Source organism: Leucoraja erinacea, unplaced genomic scaffold (assembly GCF_028641065.1).
Source record: "Leucoraja erinacea ecotype New England unplaced genomic scaffold, Leri_hhj_1 Leri_430S, whole genome shotgun sequence".
NCBI lineage: Eukaryota > Metazoa > Chordata > Chondrichthyes > Rajiformes > Rajidae > Leucoraja > Leucoraja erinaceus.
Window position 1 is genome coordinate 95,001 of NW_026576331.1, and position 19,550 is coordinate 114,550.

The following is a 19,550-nucleotide window of genomic DNA, read 5'->3' on the forward strand; positions in this document are numbered from 1 at the left end:
GAATGATTGAATGTATGGATGCATGAATGAATGAATGATGAATGAATGAATGCAATGAATTAATTAATGATTGATTGATTGATGAATGAATGAATGGATGAATGAATGAATTAATTAATGTATGAACGAATGAATGACTGCATGAATGAATACGTTTATTGGCCAAGTATTCACATACAAGGAATTTGTCTTGGTGCTCCACCCGCACAGACACATACACACACACACACACCCACCCACACAGCCACACAGACACACACACACACACAGACACACACACAGACACACACACACACACACACACACACACACACACACACACACACACACACACACACACACACACACACACACACACACACACACACACACACACACACACACACACACAAACACACACACACACACACACACCACAACACACACACACACACACAGTGACCCAGCTCCCTCCCATCCAGCCAGCCGGCTATTGTGGCCCCAACACATGTTGACCCTGCCCAATGACAGTAGGAGAAGGCCCTGGTCAGCCCACCACGGCTACTCTCTAGCGAGACCAGGAACTCACCCAAAGGCTGGCCGGAAGGGACTGGGCAGGGCCGAAGTTTAGAAGGATGAGAGGGAATCTCATTGAAGGAGTGCAGCGTAGGTTCACCAGGTTAATTCCCGGGATGGCGGGACTGTCATATCTGAGAGAATGGAGCGGCTGTGGGCTTGTACACTCTGTGGAGTTTAGAAGGATGAGAGGGTATCTCATTGAAACATATAAGATTGTTAAGGGTTTGGACACGCTAGAGGCAGGAAACATGTTCCCGATGTTGGGGGAGTCCAGAACCAGGGGCCACACACACAGTTTAAGAATAAGGGGTCGGCCATTTAAAACGGAGACGAGGAAACACTTTTTCTCACAGAGAGTGGTGAGTCTGTGGAATTCTCTGCCTCACAGAGGGCGGTGGAGGCCGGTTCTCTGGATGCTTTCAAGAGAGAGCTAGATAGGGCTCTTAAAGATAGCGGAGTCAGGGGATATGGGGAGAAGGCAGGAACGGGGTACTGGTTGGGGATGATCAGCCACGATCACATTGAATGGCGGTACTGGCTCGAAGGGCCGAATGGCCTCTACTCCTGCACCTATTGTCTATTGTCTATTGCCGACAGTTTTGCCCTACTTTGGATGGCATGGTGGTGCAGCGGTAGAGCTGCTGCCTCACAGCGCCGGAGACCGGGGTTCAATCCCTGCTACGGGTGCTGTCTGTACGGAGTTTGCACGTTCTCCCCGTGAACCACGTGGGTTTTCTCCGGGAGCTCCGGTTTCCTCCCCCACTCCACAGGTTTGTAGGTTAATTGGCTTTGGTATAAATGTAAAATTGTCCTGTGTGTGTATCTGTGTGTGTGTGTGCGTGTGTGTGCGTGTGCGTGTGCGTTGTGTGTGTGTGTGTGTGTGTGAGTGTGCGTGTGTGTGTGTGTGTGTGTGTGTGTGTGTGTGTGTGTGTGTGTGTGTGCGTGTGTGTGTATCTGTGTGTGTGTGCGTGTGTGTGTGTGTTGTGTGTTTGTGTGTGGTTGTGTGTGTGTGGTGTGGTGTGTGTGTGTGTGCGTGTGTGTGTGTGGTGTGCGTGTGCGAGCAGAGTGCTGGAATAAATCAAGCGGGGACAGGCAGCATCTCTGGAGAAGAAGCATATGTGACTTTTTAGGTTGAGACCCTTCTTCAGGCACGTGTGTGTCTGTGTCTGTGTGCGCGAGCGTGTGTGTGTGTGTGTGCGTGCGTGTGTGTGGTGCGAGTCTGTGTGTGCGTGTCTGTGTGCGCGTGCTTGCGCGCGTATGTGTGCGTTTGTGCGCGCGTGTGTATGTGTGTGTGTGTGCGCGTGTGTGTGTGTGCGTGTCTGTGTGTGCGTGCTTGCGCGCATATGTGTGCGTTTGTGCGCGCGCGAGTAAGTGCGTGTCTGTGTGTGCACGTGTGTGAGCGCGCGTGCGTGTATGTGCGTGTGTGTCTGTGTGCGCGTGCACGTGTGGTGCGCGTGTGTGTGTGTGTGCATGCGTGTTTGTGTTGCGTGCATGTGTGTGCGCGTGTGTGTGTTTCCGCATGTGTGCGTGTGCGTGTGTTGCGTGCATGTGTGTGCGTGCATGTGCGTGCGTGTGGGACAGTGTTGAGTGTGCGGGGCGATGGCTGGTCTGCGCGGGTTGGCTGGGCCGGAGGGAGGTCCTGTTTCCGCGCTGTGTCTCTACAACTCTGTCGATGCCCCGTGCTGGAACAGACATCCCAGACTCATCTACACGCTGCTCCCCTGCGTACACAACACTGATCCTACACGCTTGGCCCCACGGAACGGCTGTGCCAGGTGATCACACCTCCGCCAATCCATCATCCAGGAGTCATTTACCCCGAGATCCATTAAGCTTCATTAGGGGAGTCAAAGCAATTTGGGAGAAGCCAATGAGAGGAGGCAGATTGGGGCATCCACGTTAACTAATGTCCGATTAATGCAGCCGACATCTATCCGCAAACACAGCTCGCCTCGTTCCATCTTTGTTTGCTCGTTCCCTTCCTGACATATGGAAGGAATTAAACATGCAACGTGTTTGGCCCACAATCTGTGTCTGGGCCCCGATCCAACAAACATTCGCTGCCTCTCACTCGGCATCAGTGGCTGGGAACTTCCAGCGGTACTTTCCTCTCCCGCATCTCGTTTAGTCCGGGTGTCAGGGGGAAGTAGGCAGGAGAATGGGGTCAGGTGGGAGGGTGATGGACAACAGGTGCAGGAGTAGAGGCCATTCGGCCCTTCGAGCCAGCACCACCATTCAATGTGATCATGGCTGATCATCCCCAATCAGTACCCCGTTCCTGCCTTCTCCCCATATCCCCTGACTCCGCTATCTTTAAGAGCCCTATCTAGCTCTCTCTTGAAAGGATCCAGAGAACCGGCCTCCACCGCCCTCTGAGGCAGAGAATGAATGGCAGAGTGGGGCCGAATGATGTGGAGAAATGTAGAAGAAATGAATGAAAGATACGCAGAAATGTAATGATACAGGAAACAGGTCATCGTTAGACGTGCTCGGTGAAAACGTGTTAAGGGCCGGTCCCACCAGCATGCGACTCCATGCGGCGAGCGTGACCTAACGTGGTCGCTTGAGCCGTACGGCCTCGCGGGGCCGGTCCCACTTCGATCGCCGGAGCCGTATGGAGTTGTGGTCCCGACATCGCGCGGGGCTCCGATAAACTGACCGTGTTCAAACATTCCGCGCGGCAACGGCCCGCCGGCCCGCAGCGGCATTGACGGCGTACGCAGCGCCTTGACGGCGTACGCCTAGCGCGAACTTCGACTCGTACGGGATCACTCGACCTCCGCGCGGCCCCCGCTTCCGGTTTGGTCGCGCTTGCCGCATGCAGTCGCACGCTCGTGGGACAATGAGACTCAACAAGACAACAGTGTGTCGAGGGTGGGGGAGGGGTGGAGAGAGAGGGGAGCAAGGGTCACTTGAAGTTAGAGAAGTCAACGTTCAAACCACTGGGGTGTGTGAGCTGCCCCAAGTGAAATACGAGGCGCTGATCCTCCATTTTGCGCTGGGCCTCACTCTGACAGTGGAGGAGGCCCAGGACGGGAAGGACCAGCGTGGGAATGGGAGCCGGTCGGTGCGTGAGTGAGCCGAGAGAGAGATGGGGAATTCTGCTCTGCATGTCTGACTCACCCCTCTAGAGTGGGGCCCCCATCGCTGTGTTTAATGTCGAGATACAGCACGGAAACAGGCCCTTCGGCCCACCGAGTCCGTGCCGTCCAGCGATGCGATACACACATACACAGTCACACACACACACACACTCACACACAGTCACACACACACACAGTCACACACACACACACACACACACACACACACACACACACACACACACACACACACACATGCGGCATGGCATGTTGTCCTTCATAACAAGAGCAGTTGAGTATAGGAGCAAAGAGGTCCTTCTGCAGTTGTACAGAGCCCTAGTGAGACCACACCTGGAGTATTGTGTGCAGGTGTACAGGGCCCTAGTGAGACCACACCTGGAGTATTGTGTGCAGTTTTGGTCTCCTAATTTGAGGAAGGACATTCTTGCTATTGAGTGAGTGCAGCGTAGGTTCACCAGGTTAATTCCCGGGATGGCGGGACTGTCATATGCTGAGATAATGGAGCAGCTGGGCTTGTACACTCTGGAGTTTATAAGGATGAGAGGGCATCTTGAAACATATAAAATTATTAAGGGTTTGGGCACACTAGAGGCAGGAAACATGTTCCCGATGTTGGGGGAGTCCAGAACCAGGGGCCACACACACACAGTTTAAGAATAAGGGGTAAGCCATTTAGGACGGAGACGAGGAAACACTTTTTCTCACAGAGAGTGGTGAGTCTGTGGAATTCTCTGCCTCAGAGGGCGGTGGAGGCCGGTTCTCTGGATGCTTTCAAGAGAGAGCTAGATAGGGCTCTTAAAGATAGTGGAGTCAGGGGATATGGGGAGAAGGCAGGAACGGGGTACTGGTTGGGGATGATCAGCCATGATCACATTGAATGGCGGTGCTGGCTCGACGGGGCTACTCCTGTTGTCTATTGACTCCATTCCTCCACAAACATGCAAGGTCTTTCTCCTTTCCTCGGCTTACCTTCCATTGCTCATTATTCCTCCATCAACCCGTTGGAACGTGACTGTAGTTTTCCCCAAAGGATGGATGGGAGGGGAGAGGGAGAGAGAGAGAGAGAAACAAAATAAGACATTGTTACTTATACCGTTAGTATTTTACTGACATCTAGAGAGAGTTTGCCATTACCGTCCCGGCCATTCACAGCATTGTTTTGGGCCTAGTTCGTAAGGACATTTTGATGATGCCTGGCCCATCAAGACTGTCAAAGCTGCCACAGCCAGACATAACTACAGCTATTTTTATCCACGAGTAGTGGCTCTACTCAATATCCACAAATCTGTAGCCTCCCTTTGCTCTGGTATTTTGTTTAATTTGCATATTTAATCAATAATGTTTTATTATTGAAGTTCAATGTTGTCTGTGTCAACCCTCACCGTCACTGTGTGTCATGTTGTCACTTGCGGGTGGAGCACCAAGGCAAATTCCTTGTATGGGAATACTTGGCGAATAAACTTATTCATTAAAGGCACGAGTTGGCATGAACTTCAAGCAAAAATGTTAAAGGAGAGAGAGAGAGAGAGAGAGAGAGAGAGGAGAGAGGAGAGAGGAGAGAGGAGAGAGGAGAGAGGAGAGAGGAGAGAGGAGAGAGGAGAGAGGAGAGAGAGGGGAGAGGGGAGAGGGAGAGGGGGGCGAGGGAGAGAGGGAGGAGGGGAGAGGGGAGAGGGGAGGGGAGAGGGGAGAGGGGAGAGGGGGGGGGGGAGGGGGGAGAGGGGAGAGGGGAGAGAGCGGAGGGGAGAGGGGGAGAAGAGCGTAGGGGATGGAGAGGGAGGAGGGGAGAGGGGAGAGGGAGGGGAGAGAGGAGGGAGAGGGGATTACCCGCTGCCTCGAGGATATAAAGTGCTGGATGGCCCAGAACTTCCTCCAACTAAACGCGAGTAAGCCTGAGGTCATCCTTCTCGGCACCTCGGACTCGAGCAAAACGATAGCAGGCAGCCTTGGAAGCCTTACCCCACTACTCAAACCTCACGTCAAAAACCTTGGTCTCCAAATCTGAGGAAGGACATTATCGCCATAGAGGGAGTGCAGAGACGGTTCACCAGACTGATTCCTGGGATGTCAGGACTCTTCTTATGAAGAAAGACTGGATAGACTTGGTTTACACTCTCTAGAATTTAGGAGATTGAGGGGAGGATCTTATAGAAACTTACAAAATTCTTAAGGGGTTGGACAGGCTAGATGCAGGAAGATTGCTCCCGATGTTGGGGAAGTCCAGGACAAGGGGTCACAGCTTAAGGATAAGGGAGAAATCCTTTAAAACCGAGATGAGGAGAACTTTTTTCACACAGAGAGTGGTGAATCTCTGGAACTCTCTGCCACAGAGGGTAGTTGAAGCCAGTTCATTGGCTATATTTGAAGAGGGAGTTAGATGTGGCCCTTGTGGCTAAGGGGATCAGGGGGTTGGAGAGAAGGCAGGTACAGGATACTGAGTTGGATGATCAGCCATGATCATATTGAATGGCGGTGCAGGCTCGAAGGGCCCGAATGGCCTCTACTCCTGCACCTAATTCCTATGTTTCTTTGTTTCTATGTTTCTTCTCACCCACCACACCACCTCCAGGATCTTCTGTTCTAAACGAGGCCTAGAGTTTGTGGAGCGAAATTAGGCCCTGGATTAGTAGTGGTAAACTAGGCCCTGGATTAGTAGTGGTAAACTAGGCCTGTGTTTTGTGTGGTGATCTAGCTCCCACTGCTACCATCTCGAGTTAGACGAAGGCTTTGAAATGCCCACAACACATGCAAAATCAAAGTATTAATAAAGAATTGAACAAAACATATTCTTTGTCATTTAAGAGCGCGGTTTGGTGGAAGTCTGTTTTAAATTATAGCTCGGCAGATGTTCTTGCAAAGTCCCTTCAAAATCATTTAGTAATCTTTAGATAGACACAAAATGCTGGAGTAACTCAGCGGGACAGGCAGCATTCCTGGTGAGATTGAATGGGCGATGTTTCTGGTTGAGACTCTTCTTCAGACTGTCTCAAGGGTCTCGACCCAAAACATCACCCATTCCTTCTCCCCCAGAGATGCTGCCTGCCCCTGCTGAGTTACTCCAGCATTTTGCATATGTCTTCAGTTTAAACCAGCATCTGCAGTTCCTTCCTACACATTTAGTAATCTGTAAATTGGGATAGACAATAGACAACAGGAGCAGGAGTAGAGGCCATTCGGCCCTTTGAGCCAGCACCGCCATTCAATGTGATCACGGCTGATCATCCAGAGGTCAATCAGTACCCCGTTCCTGCCTTCTCCCCATAATCCCCTGACTCCGCTATCTTTAAGAGCATTAACGAGCTCTCTCTCATGAAAGTATCCAGAGAACCGCCCCTCCACCGCCCTCTGAGGCAGAGAATTCCACAGACTCACCACTCTCTGTGAGAAAAAGGGTGTTTCCTCCCCTCTCCGTTCTAAATGGCTTTACCCCTTATTCTTACACTGTGCGTGACCCCCGGTTCTGGACTCCCCCAACATCGGGAACATGTCTCCCTGCCTCTAACTTGTCCAATCCCTTAACAATCTTATATGTTTCAATGAGATGCCCACTCATCCTTCTAAACTCCAGAGTGTACAAGCCCAGCCGCTCCATTCTCACAGCATATGACAGTCCCGCCATCCCGGGAATTAACCTGGTGAACCTACGCTGCACTCCCTCAATAGCAAGAATGTCGTTCCTCAAATTAGTGGACCAAAACTGCACACAACACTCCAGGTGTGGTCTCACCTGTACACAACACTCCAGGTGTGGTCTCACTAGGGCCCTGTACACCTGTACACAATACTCCAGGGGTGGTCTCACTAGGGCCCTGTACACCTGTACACAACACTCCAGGTGTGGTCTCACTAGGGCCCTGTACACCTGTACACAATACTACAGGTGTGGTCTCACTAGGGCTCTGGACCAGTCTGAAGCCTCATGTAAAGCCTCTTTGTGCTGACCTCAAACTACACTGGGGCCTAGAAGATTGAGGGGGGATCTTATAGAAACTTACAAAATTCTTAAACGGGGTTGGACAGGCTAGATGCAGGAAGATTGTTCCCGATGTTGGGGAAGTCCAGGAAAAGGGGTCACACACCAGCTTAAGGATAAGGGGGAAATCTTTTTGGACCGAGATGAGAAAAACATTTTTCACACAGAGAGTGGTGAATCTGTGGAATTCTCTGCCACAGAAGGTAGTTGAGGCCACACAGTTCATTGGCTATATACTCCTCTCCTCTCCTTTGAATCTGTGGAATTCTCTGCCACAGAAGGTAGTTGAGGCCACACAGTTCATTGGCGATATTTAAGAGGGAGTTAGATGTGGCCCTTGTGGCTAAAGGGATCAGGGGGTATGGAGAGAAGGCAGGTACAGGATACCGAGTTGGATGATCAGCCATGATCATATTAACCATATTACCATATAACAATTACAAGACACGGAAGACAGGCCAATCTCGGCCCTACAAGTCCATGCCGAACACATTTTTTTTTCCCCTTAGTCCCACCTGCCTGCACTCATACCATAACCCTCCATTCCCTTCTCATCCATATGCCTATCCAATTTATTTTTAAATTTAATATTGAATGGCAGTGCTGGCTCGAAGGGCCGAATGGCCTCTACTCCTGCACCTATTGTCTATGTTTCGACCGAAACCTCATCGTGGATAGCGTTAAGAGTTGTGAAGTGAATAGTGACAGGGATGAAGGATAGTTCAGTGACAAATACAAATTGAGTCCAGCTGCAAGATTCATAAAAGCTGCCTGGCCCGCTGAGTTACTCCAGCACTCTGTGTCTATCTGCAAGATTCATAACACCCGCTTCATGACGGGAAGGTTTTATTTGACGACATCTAACGGAGGGAAAGACATCAATATCAAATATAAACCTTCGCTGTTTTAAAAAAGCATTTCATGTCCATTTAACTGAGGGATGTCCGTGGTTTGTTTAAAACGGGCATGTTGTATCTCAGCAGGGGGGTAGACACAGAGTGAAGCTCCCCTCTACTCTGCCCCGTCGCACACTCCTACAGGGTGGGGATAGCACGGGGTAGACACAGCTCAGCTCCATCTCGATGGGCCGAAGGGCCTGTTTCCGCGCTGTATCTCACACCTCACACTTCCTTCTCCCTGTGTCTCCCCCTCCCCTGACTCTCAGTCCAAAGACAATAGTCAATAGACAATAGGTGCAGGAGTAGAGGCCATTCGGCCCTTCGAGCCAGCACCACCATTCAATGTGATCATGGCTGATCATCCCCAATCAGTACCCCGTTCCTGCCTTCTCCCCATATGTCCTGACTCCGCTATCTTTAAGAGCCCTATCTAACCTCTCTCTTGAAAGCATCCAGAGGAACCGGCCTCCACCGCCCTGAGGGGAGAGATTCCACAGACTCACCACTCTCGTGTGAGAAAAAGTGGTTTCGTCGTCTCTCGTTCTAAATGGCTTACCCCTTTATTACTTATGAAGAGAGGGGAGAACGAGGGAAGAGGAAGAAGGGAGGAGAAGGGAGAGGAGAGAGGGGAGGGAGAGAGAGAGGGAGAGAAGAAAGGAAAGAAAGAAAAAGGAAAAAAAGGAGGAGAGAAGAAGAAAAAGAGGAGAGGGGGAAAAGAAAGAGAGAGGAGGAAAAGAAGAGAGGAAAAGAGGGAAAAAGGAGGGAGAAGAGAGGACAGAGGGAGGAAGAGAGGAGAGGAGAGGGAGAGGAGGGAGAGAAGGGGAGGAGGGGGAGAAAGAGGGAGGGAAAGAAGGAAGAGGAGGAGGAAGGAGAGGAGAGAGAAAGGAAGGAAAAAGAGAAGAGAAGAGAGAGGAAGAAGGAGGAGGAGGGAGGAGAGAGGAAGGGAGGAGGGGAGGGGAGAGGAGGAGAGGAGAGGAGAGAAGGAGAGGAGAGGAGAGGGGAGAAGAGGGAGAAGGAGAGGAAAGAGAGAGGAGAGAGAAGAGGAGAAAAAAGAAGAGGGGAGAGGGAGAGGAGAGGAGAGGGGAGGGGAGGGGGAGAGAAAAGAGGAGAGGGAGGGGAGAGGAAAAGAGGAAAAGGGGGAGGAGAGAGAGAAGGAAGAGAGGAGGGAGGAGGGAGGGGGAAAGAGGGGGAAGGAAAAAGAGGGAGGAAAGAGAGAGAAGGGGAGGGAAAAAGGGGGAAGGGAGAGAGAGAGGAGAAAGGAGAGAGAGGAAGAGAGAGAGGGGAGAGGGAGAGGAGGGGGAAGAGAAGGAAGAGGGGGAAAGGGGAGAGAAGAGGGAGAGGGAGGGAGAGGGAGAGAGAGGAGAAGAGGAGAGAGGGAGGAGAGAGGGGAAGAGAGGAGAGGGAGGAGAGGAAGAGGAGGAAGAGAAGGAGGAAGGGAGGAGGGACAGGGGAAGAAAGGAGAAGAGAGGAGGAAGGAGAGGAGAGAGAGAGAGAGAGGAGGAAAGAGAAGGGAAGGGGGAGAGGGGGGGAGGAAGAGAGAGAGGGGAGGAGGAGGAGGGGGAGAAAGAGGGAAGAGAGGAGGGGGAAGAAGAGGAAGGGAGGAGAGAAGGGGGGGGAGGGAGGGAGGAGAGAAAGGAGAGAAGGGAGAGGGAGGAGAGAGGAGAGGAGGAGAAGAGGAAGGGGAGAGAAGGAGGAGGGGAGGGGAGAGAGAGAGAAAAGGAGAAGAAGGAGAGAGAGAAGAGAGAGGAGAGGAGGAGGAGAGGAGAGGAAGAGGAGAGGAGAGAGGAGGAGAAGAAAGAAAGAGGGAGAGGGGGGGAGGGGAAGGGGAGAGAGGGGAAGAGAAGGAAAGGGGGAAGGAAGGGGAGGGAGGGAAGGGAGAGGAGAGGGGAGGGAAGAGAAGAGGGAGGGAGAAGAAGAGGGAGAGAAGGAGAAAGAGAAAGGGAAGAGAGGGGAGGAGAAGAAAGAGGGAGGAGAGGGGAGGGGAGGGAGAGGAGGGAGAGGAGAGAGAGAAGAGAGGGAAAAAAGAGAGGAAGGAAAGAGAGGGGAGGAGAGAGGAGGGGAAAGGAGAGAGGAGAGGAGGGAGAAAGAGAGAGAGAAAGAGAAGAGGGGAAGAGAGGAGAGGGAGGAGAGGGAGAGAGGAGGGAGAGAGAGAGAAAAGAAGGGAGGAGAAGGAGAGGAGAAGGAGGGAAGAGAGGGAGATAGAGGAGAGGGAAGGGGAGAGAAAAAAGGAGGGAGAAGAAGAGAAGAGGAGGAAAGAAAGGGAAAGGGGGAGGAGAGAGAGGGAGGGGAGGGGGGAGGGGAGGAGAGGAGGAGGAGAGGAAGAGGGAGGGAGAGGAAGAAGGGAGAGAGGGGAAGGGGGGGAGGAAAGGGAAGGGAGAAAGAGGGAGAGAGGGAATAAAGGGGGAGAGGAAAAAGGAGAGGGGGGGGAGGAGAGAAGAGGAGGGGAGAGGAGAAGAGGGAGAGGAGAGGCGGGGGAGAGGGGAAGAGAAGGGGAGAAAAGAGGAAGGAGGAGGGGAAGAAGAGAGGGAAAAGAGGAGGGAGAGGAGGAGGGAGAGAGAGGAGGAAGAGGGAGAAAAGGGAGGAGGAGGAAGAGGAAAGGAGAGGGAGAAGAAAAGAGGGAAAGGAGGGGAGAAGGAGGGGACAGAGAGGAAGGAGAAAAAGGGAGAGGGAGGAAAAGGAGAGAAAAGAAAGAGGAGAGAGGAGAGGAAAGGAAGAGGAGAATGAGGGGAGGGGGGAGGGGAAGGAGAGGGAGGGAGAGGAGGAAGCAAGACGGAGGAGAGGGAGGAAGAGAGGGAAAGGAAGGGGAGGGAGAGAAGAGAAAAGGAAAAGAAAAGGAAGAGGGAGAAAGAGGAAAGGGGAGAGGAAAAGGAGAGGGGGGGATGGAGGAGGAGAGAGAGAGGGGAGAGGAAGAGAGGAAGAGGGAGGGAGGAGAAGAGGGAAAGGAGGGGGAGAGAGAGGGAGGGAGGAGGAGGAAGGAGAGAGAGAAAGAAGGAGGAGGGGGGAGGAAGAGACAGAGGAGAAGGAGGGGGGGGGGGGAGGGAGAAAGGGAAGGTGGGAGGGATGAGGAGGAGGGGAGGAGAGGGGAGGGGAGGGAGAGGGGAGGAGAGGGGGAGGAGAGAAGGAGGGGAGAAAAAAGAGAGAAAAGGAGAAGGAGAGAGGAAGAGAGGGGAGAGAGAAAAAAGGAGAGAGAGAGGAGAGGGAAGCGGGAGGAGGGAGAAGGAAGAGGCATGGAGGGAGAGGGGGAGAAGGGGAGAAGAGGAAAGGGAGAGGAGGAGGGGAAAAGGGGAAGAGGGGAGGGGGGAAAGGGGAGGAGAGGAAAAGGAGAGGGAGGAGAGGAGAGAGAGGAAGAGAGAAAGAGGAGGAGAGAAAAGAGAAAGAAAGAGAAAGGAAGGGACAGAAGGGAGAGAGGGAAGAGAAGAGAGGAGAGAGGAAGAGGAGAGGGAAAGGGAAAGGGGAAGAAAGAAGAGAAAGAGGAAGAGAGGAAGAGAGAAGAGGAGGAGAATAAAAGAAAAAAGAAAAAGGAAGGGGAGGGAGAGAGAAAGAAAGGAAGAGAGGGGAAGAAAGAGGGGAAGGGGAGAAAAAGGAGGAAAAAAAGAGAAGGGAGAGGAAAGAAAGGGAAAAAGAAGAAGGGAACGAGGAGGGAAAGGAAAGAGGGAGGGAGGGAAAAGAGAGAAGAGAGAAGGAAAAAAGAGGAGAGGAAGAAAGAGGGGAGAGGGGAGAGAGAGAGGAAGGGAGAAGAAGGGAAAGAAAGAAAGGGGGAAAAGGGAGGGAGAGGGAGGGGGGAAGGAGAGGAAAAGAAAAAAGAAGGAGGGAAGAGAGGAAGGAAGGAGAGGAGAAGAAGGAAAAGGAGAGAAGGGGGGAGAGAAGGAGAGAAGGGGAGAAAGAGGGGGGAGAGAGGAAGAAAGAAGGGGAAGAAAGGGAGGGGAGAGGGAAGAGGGAGAAAAGAGAGAGAGAGAAGAGGAGAGAAGAGGAGAAGAGAGAGGAAGAAGGAGGAAGGAGAGAGAAGAAAAGAGGGGAAGGAGGGGAGGAGGAGAGAACGGGAGGAGAGAGAGGAGAAGGAAGAGAGAGAGAGGGGAGAGATAGAGAGATAGAAGAGAAAGAGAGAGGATAGATAGAAAGAGAGGGGGGGGGAGAGAGATAGAAGAAGAAGAAAGAAGAGAGAGAAGAGAAAGAGAGGAGAAAGAGGGGAAGAAAGGAGAGAGAGGGAGGGAAGGAGAGGGAGGGAGAGGAAGGGGGGAGAGGGGAGAGGAGGGAAGAGGGAAGAAGGAGAGGAGAGGGAGAGAAAGAAGAGGGGAAGACCGAGGGAAGGGGGGGAGAGAGGAGGAGGAAGAAGGAGAGAAGGTGGAAGAGGGGCGGGACAGGAGAGGAGAGAAGGGAGGGAGAGAAGAGGACGAAGAGAGGGAGAGGGAGAAAGAAGGGAGGAAGAGGGGAGGGAAGGAAGGATAGGGGAGGAAGAGAGAAAGAAGAGGGAGGGAAGAGAAGAGGGGAGGGCAGAAGAAAGAGAGAGGAAGAGAGGAGAAGAAGGAGAGGGAAGAGGAGAGGGAGAGGAGGGAGAGGAGAGGAGGGAAGGGAGTGAGAAAGAGAGAAAGAGAGAAGAAGGAAGGGGGAGGGCAAGGGGGGAAGAAAGAGAAGGGGAACAAGGGAGAAAAGAGAGAGAAAGAAAGAAGGAGAAACAGGAGAGCAGGGAGGAGGAGGGAAGGAGGAGAAAGAGAGAAGGGAAAAGAGGAAAGAGAAAGAGAGGACAGAGAGGAAGAGGAGGGAACGGGGGGAGAGAGGAGAAACAAGAAGAAGAGGGGAGAAGAGAAGGGGATGAAGAAAAAAGAGAAAGGAGAAAGCAGAGGGAGAGGGAAAGGAGGGGGGGAGGAGAATAGCAGACGGAGAGAGGGCGAGAAGATGAGAAGGGGGCGAGAACGCAGCGAGAGGGAAGAAAGACAGAGAACAGAGAGAGGAGAGGAGGGGAAGGAAGAGAGAAAAAGGGGAGAGAGGACGAGGGAAAGGGAGAAAAGCGGAAGACGAGGGAGGAAGAAGGCAGAAAAGAGCCCAGGGAAAGGAGAGGAGAAGAGGAAAAGACCGGAAGGGAGGAGAAAAATAGAGAGGAGAGAAAGAGAAGAAGAGAACTGAGAAAGGAGAAGTGAGAAGATGAGAAAGGAGGAGCAGAGGAAAGGGAGAGAGAGAGGGAGGGGGGAGAAGGAGAGAGGGGAAAGAAAGGGGAGGAAGGAAGGGAGAAAGAGAGAGGGAGGGGAGGAAAGGGAAAGGGGGAAAGAGGGAAAGGAAAAGAACAGAGGAAGAACGAAAGAAGGGAGAAAGGGAAGAGAGAAGGGAAGAGGGGAGGAAGAGAGGGGAAGGGGACTGAAGAGAAGAGGAGGGGCAGAGAGGAGGGCAAAAAAGAGCAGAGAGGAGGGCAGAGGAAAGGAGGAGGAAGGGGGAGGAGAAGAAAGGGGGGACCGAGAGCAGGAAGGGGAGGAGAGGAGGAAGAGAAAGGAAGGCGAGAGAGGGAGGAGAGAGGAGAGAAAGAGAGGAGGAGGGGAAGAGCGAAAGAGCGAGGAAAAGGGAGAAGGAGAGGGAGGAGAAGAGGAAGAGAGGGGCAGAAAGGGGATGAGAAAAAGGGGGAAAGAGAAGAGGGGGAGAAGGAAAAGGGAAAGGGGAGGAAGAGAAAGAGAGGGGAGAGGAAACGAAAGGAAGGAAAAGGAAAAGAGGGGGGGGGAGAAGAGGGGAAAGGAGAGGAAGAAGAAGAGGGGAGAGGGGAGGAGAGGCAAAGGAAGAGAGGATGGAAGGGAGGAGAGGGGTGCCAGAAGGCGAGGAAAGAAGAGGGACAGAGAAGGGGGAGAGGAGAAAGGGGGAAAGCACAAGAAGGAGAGGGAGAAGGAGAGAGAGGGGAGAGGGGAGATTAGGGGGACGGAGGAGGGAGGGGGGCGGGGGGGAGGAGAAGAGGGAGAAAGAGAGAGAGGAGCGGAAGGAGAAGGTGCCGAAGGAAGCAGGGGAGGGTGCGGAAGAGGAGGGAGGAAGGAAGAGGGAAAACAGGAGAGAAGGTGGGGGAGGGGAGGGGGATAAGAGAGGGAGGGGAACGAGGATGAAGTGGGTGAGAAAGGAGGCAGGAGAGGAAGGAAAAGGTGGGAGGAGGGAAGGAGGAACGGGGAGGGAAAGAAAGGAGAAAGGAAGAAAGAAGGGAGGGTGGGGGGAGGAGCAAAGAAGGAGAAAGGAAGGAGGAACGGGGTCAAGAGGAGGGAGAGGGGGGAAGAGAAAAGAGGGGACAAGAAAGAGGGGAACCGAAGAGAAGGCACAGGGGAAGAAGAAGAAGGAAGGGGAGGCCAGGACAAGGAAAAGAGCCGGGAGAGAGAGAGAAAAAGGGGAAGAGACAGGGGAGGAAGAAGAGGAAGAAGAGGGGGAAAGAGAAAGACCAAGGGAGAGAAAGGAAGGGAAGGGGTAGAAGAGGCCCGGAGATGGGAGAGGGTAGGAAAGAAGAAGGAGAGAAGGGAGGAAAAAAGAGAAAAGGGAGAAAGAGAGGAAGGGGAGGAAACAGAGAAGAAGGCGAGCCGGAAAGGGAGAAGAAGGAGAGGGGGGAGGGAGAAAGGGGAAGGAGAGGGGAGGGAGAAAGGAAGGAAGAAAAGAAGAGGAGAAGGGGGAAAGAGGAAGAGAGAAAGAGGAAGAAAAGAAAGAGGAAAGAAAAGGGGAAAGAAGGGAGGAAGGAGAAAGAGAGGGAGGGGAAAAAAAAACGACAGGTTAGAGGAGGAAAGAAGGAAAGAGGGGGAACGCAGAAGGACAAGGAAAGAGAGAGGACGAAAGACGAAAGAACACGGGAAGAGAGGGGCGGAGGAAAGGGAAGGGGAATAGAAAAGCCTTCAGGAGGGAGAGGAAGAAAGAAAAGGAGGGAAGGCAAAGAGAGGAAGAAACAAGGGGGAGAGCAAGAAGGAAAGAGAGAGAGGAAGAAAGAGGGAGGAAGGGGGGGGAGAAGAGAGGGGAAACGGAAGAGAAAAAGAAGAGGAAAGGACGAAGAGAGAGAGGGGAAAGAGGAGAGAAGGGAAGCAGGAGAGGGGGAGGAAAGAAGAAAAGGAGGGAAAAGGAGGGAGGAGACGGAGAGAGAAAGAGGAAGAAAAGAGGGAGGAAAAGAGGAGAGGAAGGAAGAGGGGGAGGGACGAAGGAAGAGGAAAAAGAGGGAAGAGAGCAGAGGAGGCAGAGGAGGAAGAAAGAAAGAGAGGAAAGGAAAGAGAGAAGGAAGGGAAGGAAAGAGAGAAAAAAAGAGAAGGGAAGCAAAAAGGAGAAGGGGGAAAAGAAGGGGCGAAGGGAAAGAGGAGAGGGACGAAAGGTGGAAGGAGAAGAGGGAAGGAAAGAAAGAAAAGGGGAGAAAGAGGGGAGAAGGGAAAGAAAGGGGGAAGAAGAACAAGGAAAGAGAGAGGAAGAAGAGGGGGGAAGGAGCAGAGAGGAGAGGGGGGAGAGGGGAGAGGGCCAGAAGAGGGAGGGGGGAAGGAAAAGGAAGAGAGGAGAGAGGAGAGGGAAAGAAGAGGGAGGGGGGAGGGGAAGAGGGGGGGGGGAAAGAAAAGGGGTGAGAGAGGGGGAGGACGAGGAAGGGAGAGGAGGGAAAGAAGCAGAAAACGGGAGGCAGAAGGGAAGAACCGCAGAAGGGGGGAAGGAGAGAGAGGGGGAGGGAAAGGAGAGAAAGGAAAGAGGGGCAAAGAGGACGAAAAAGGGAAGAGAGAGGGAAAAAAGGGGGAAAAAGAGAAGAGGGGAGGAAAAGGGAGGACAGGGAGAAAGAGGAAAAGAAGAAAAGAGAGGGAAGGAGCAGAGGGAGGGAAAAAGGAGGAGCGAAGGAAAGAAAAGAAGGAAGGAGACAAGGAGATGAATGAGACGAAGGGGAAAGGGAGGAAAAAAGGAAGAGAAAAAGAAAGGGAGGGAAGGGAGAAGGAGGGGGAGAAAAAAGTAAATGAAAAAGGAGGGACCGAAAAAGAAGAGAAGGAAAAGGGGAGAGAGGACAAAAGGGGGGAGAATGAAGAGAGAGAGCAGCAAGAGAAACAGGGCGAAGAAAAGAGAAGAGGGGAGGAGAGAAGAAGAAAGAAACCAAGGAAAGGGGGAAAAAAGGGAAGAAAAAAAGGAGGAGAAAGAAGAGAGAGAAGAGGGAAGAGAAAAAAAAAGAAGGAGACAAGAGAGAAAGAAAAAAGGAGAGAAAAGAAGAAAAAAAAAGAGAGAAGGAAGGGGAAAAGAAAAAGGGGAAAGGGAGGGGAAGAGGAAAGGGGAAGGAGAAAGAAAGGGACCCCGAGGGAAAGGGGAGAGGGGAGAGGGGAAAGAGAGAAAAGGAAGAAAAAAAAAGGAGAAGAGAGAGAGAAAGGAAAAAAAAGGAGAAGAAAGGGAGGAGAGGAAAAGAGGAAAAGAGAAAAGAGAAGGGAGAAGGACGGAGAAAGGCGAAAGAGGAAAGAAAAGAAAGGAGAGGAAAGAGTGAGAGGAAGAGAGGGGGAGAGGAAGAGAAGAAAGGTGGGAAAGAAAAGAGGGAGAAGAAAAGGAGAAAAAGGGGGAGGGAGAAAAAAAAAGGAACGGAAAAGAAGGGAAAGAAGGAAGAAAAGAAAGAGAGAAAGGAAGGAGAAAAAGGAAGAGAGAGGAGAGAAAAGAGGGGAGAAGAGAAGGGAGGAGGGAAGAGCGAAAGAGGGGGAGGAGGAGAGAGGAGAGAGGGAAAGAAGGGAGAGAGAAGAAAAGAAAAGAAAGAAAAGGAAGAGGAGGGAGAGGAAAAGGGAAGGGGGGAAGAAGAGGAAGAGAGAGAGGAAGGAGGGAAGAGAGGAGAGGGGGGGAGAGAGGAAGCGAGAAGGAGACAGAGAGAGAGGGGAAGAGAGAGAAGGAGAAGAGAAAGGGAGAGGAGAGAGGAGGAGGGAGAGGAGAAAGGAAAAGAAAGGAGGAGGAGAAGAAGAGAGGGGGGTAGAGAAAGAAGAAGGAGGGGAGAGAAAAGGGGGAGAGAAAGAAAAAGGGAGGGAGAAGGAAAGAAGGAAGGGAGAGAAGAGAAGAGGGAAAAGAGAGGGAGGGGGGGAGAGGGAAAGGGGAAAGAGAGAGAGAAAGAGGGAGGGAGAGGGGAAGAGAAAGGAAGAGGGAGCGGAGGAGAGAAAAGAGAAAGAGAGAGAGAGGAAAGAGGCGGAGGGAGAGAAAAGAAAAGAAGGAGGAAAAAAAGGAGAGGGGGAGGGAGAGGAAGAGAAGAGAGGAAAAGAGAAGGAGAGGAGAGGAGGGAGGGAGAAAGAAGAGGGAGAAAGAAAAGAGGGAGGAGGGAGAGGGAAAACCTAGAGAGGGAAGGGGAGAAGGGAGGAAGAGAGGGGAGGGGGAAAAAAAAGAGAAGGAAGAAGAGAGGAAGAGGAGGGGGAGGAAGAGGAAGGGAAGGGAGAGGGAAAAAGAGAGAGGGAGGAGAGGGGGGAGGAGGGGGAAAGAGGAAAGAAACGAGGGAAGGAAGCGGGAAAGCACTTACTCTAAAAAGAAGAAAGGAGGAAGAGAGAGGAGGGAAAAAAGGAGAAGAGGGAGAGGGAGGAGGGGAGAGGAAGAGGAGAAGGCAGAGGGAGGGGAGGAAAAGAAAGAGGGGGAAGAGAGGGAAGGAGGGGGAAAAAAAAGAAAAACAGGAAAGAGAAAAGGGAAGAAGAAGGGAGAGGGAAAAGGGGGGAAAGAGAGGGGGGAAAAGAGGAGAGGAAAGAAAGGGAGGGGGAGCCGGGAAGAGAGGAAGGAAGGAGGGAAGAGGGGAAGGAAGAGAGAGGAAAGGAGGGGGGGGGAAGAAGAAAAGGAAAGGAGGGTCCAGGGGGACAAAAGATAAGAAGAGGGGAAGAGGAAAAAAAGAAGGGGAAGAAGGATGAGGAGAAGGGAAGGGGAGGAGAGGGGAAGAGAAGAAATAGGAGAGAAAGGAAAGGAAAAAGAGGAAAGAGAGGAGGGGGGGAGAGAGAGGAGGGGAAAAGAGAGGGGGGAAAAGGGGCGAGAGGGGGAGGAGAAGAGAGAGGGGAGGGAGCAAGAGAGGGGGAAGGGGGGAGGGAGAGAGGGGGGGAGGAGAAGGGAGAGAAGGGGAGAGAGAAGAAGAGGGAGGGAAAAAGAGGAGAGGAAGAGAGGGAGAGAAGAGGGGAAGAGGAAGGAGAAAGAGAGAGGAGAAAGAGAGGAGAAGGAAGGGGAGAGAGAGAGAGAGAGACACACACACACACAGAGGGAGGGAGAGAGAGAGAGGGGGGAGAAGAGAGAGGGGAGGGGAAGGGAAGAAAGGAAGAAGAGAGAAGGGAGGGAAGAAAAGAGGGAGGAGAGAGGGAGGGAGAGAAAAGGAGGAGGAGGGAGTCTGGCGGGGGGGGAGGAGAGAGAAACAGGAGAAAAGGGGGGAGATGAAGAGAGGAAAGGAGAAGAGAGAGGGAGAGGGAGAGAGAGAAAAAGGGGAGGGGACGGGAAACAGGAAGAGGAGAGAAGAAGGGAAAAGAGGGGGGGAGGGATGGAAGGGAAAGGGGGATTGAAAGAGAGGAGGGGGGGAAAGAATATGGAGGAAGATCACTTGGAAGGAAACCTCTAGAAAAAAAGAAAAAAAAGAGGGGGAAGAGGGAAAAGAGGGGAATGGGAGGGAGGGGAGGGAGGAAGCAGGGAGAGAAGAGACCTGAGGGGGGAAGGAAGAAAGGGGAAGATCCCTTAGGAGAAAAGAGGAGGGGAATGGAAGAAAGAAGAGAAAGGAGGAAGAGAGGGAAGGGGAGAGAGGGGAAGGGAAAGGAGGAGAGAGGGAGATCCTCTGAGGAAGAGGGAAGAAAGGGGGGAGGAGGAGGTTTTGAGAGAGTGGAAGGGGCGGGAAGAAAGAGGAGGAGGGAAAGAGGGGGAGGAAAAGAGAGGGGACAGGGGGGATGAGGGAGGAGGCATTAACAGAGAGGGGGGAGAAGGGATGGGGGAGAGAGAATGCGAGAGGAGCAAGAAGAGAAAGGAATACGAAAGGAAGTCGACCAGAGAGGAAGGGGAGACGGGGGAGCACGGAGAGAGGCAGAGGGGGGATGGAGGGTAGAAAACCGGAACCGGAGGGAGAAAGGAGAAGAGATACGGGAGGATCAG

At 52.6% G+C, this 19,550-nt stretch overlaps 2 protein-coding genes and 1 pseudogene across 2 annotated transcripts in view; 2 read left to right on the top strand and 1 right to left on the bottom strand.

Moving 5' to 3' along the window:
• LOC129693806 (roundabout homolog 2-like) overlaps window positions 1-4,696 on the bottom strand; it is a 50,068-nt gene extending 45,372 nt beyond the window's left edge. Inside the window, exon 1 of the mRNA XM_055630561.1 lies at window positions 4,632-4,696. Coding sequence (XP_055486536.1) covers window positions 4,632-4,645 — 14 coding nt within the window. The 5' untranslated portion in view covers window positions 4,646-4,696. The remainder of the gene's footprint in view (window positions 1-4,631) is intronic.
• Window positions 4,697-9,882: 5,186 nt separating this feature from the next.
• LOC129693807 (uncharacterized) lies at window positions 9,883-10,792 on the top strand (the record flags this gene model as incomplete). The annotated part of the gene is made up of 3 exons (XM_055630562.1): window positions 9,883-10,037; window positions 10,106-10,323; window positions 10,557-10,792. Coding segments are annotated over 3 exons (609 nt in total), but the record flags the coding sequence as incomplete, so codon positions are not given.
• Window positions 10,793-11,840: 1,048 nt separating this feature from the next.
• LOC129693808 (trichohyalin-like) lies at window positions 11,841-17,279 on the top strand (annotated as a pseudogene).
• The last annotated feature ends 2,271 nt before the right edge of the window (window positions 17,280-19,550 follow it).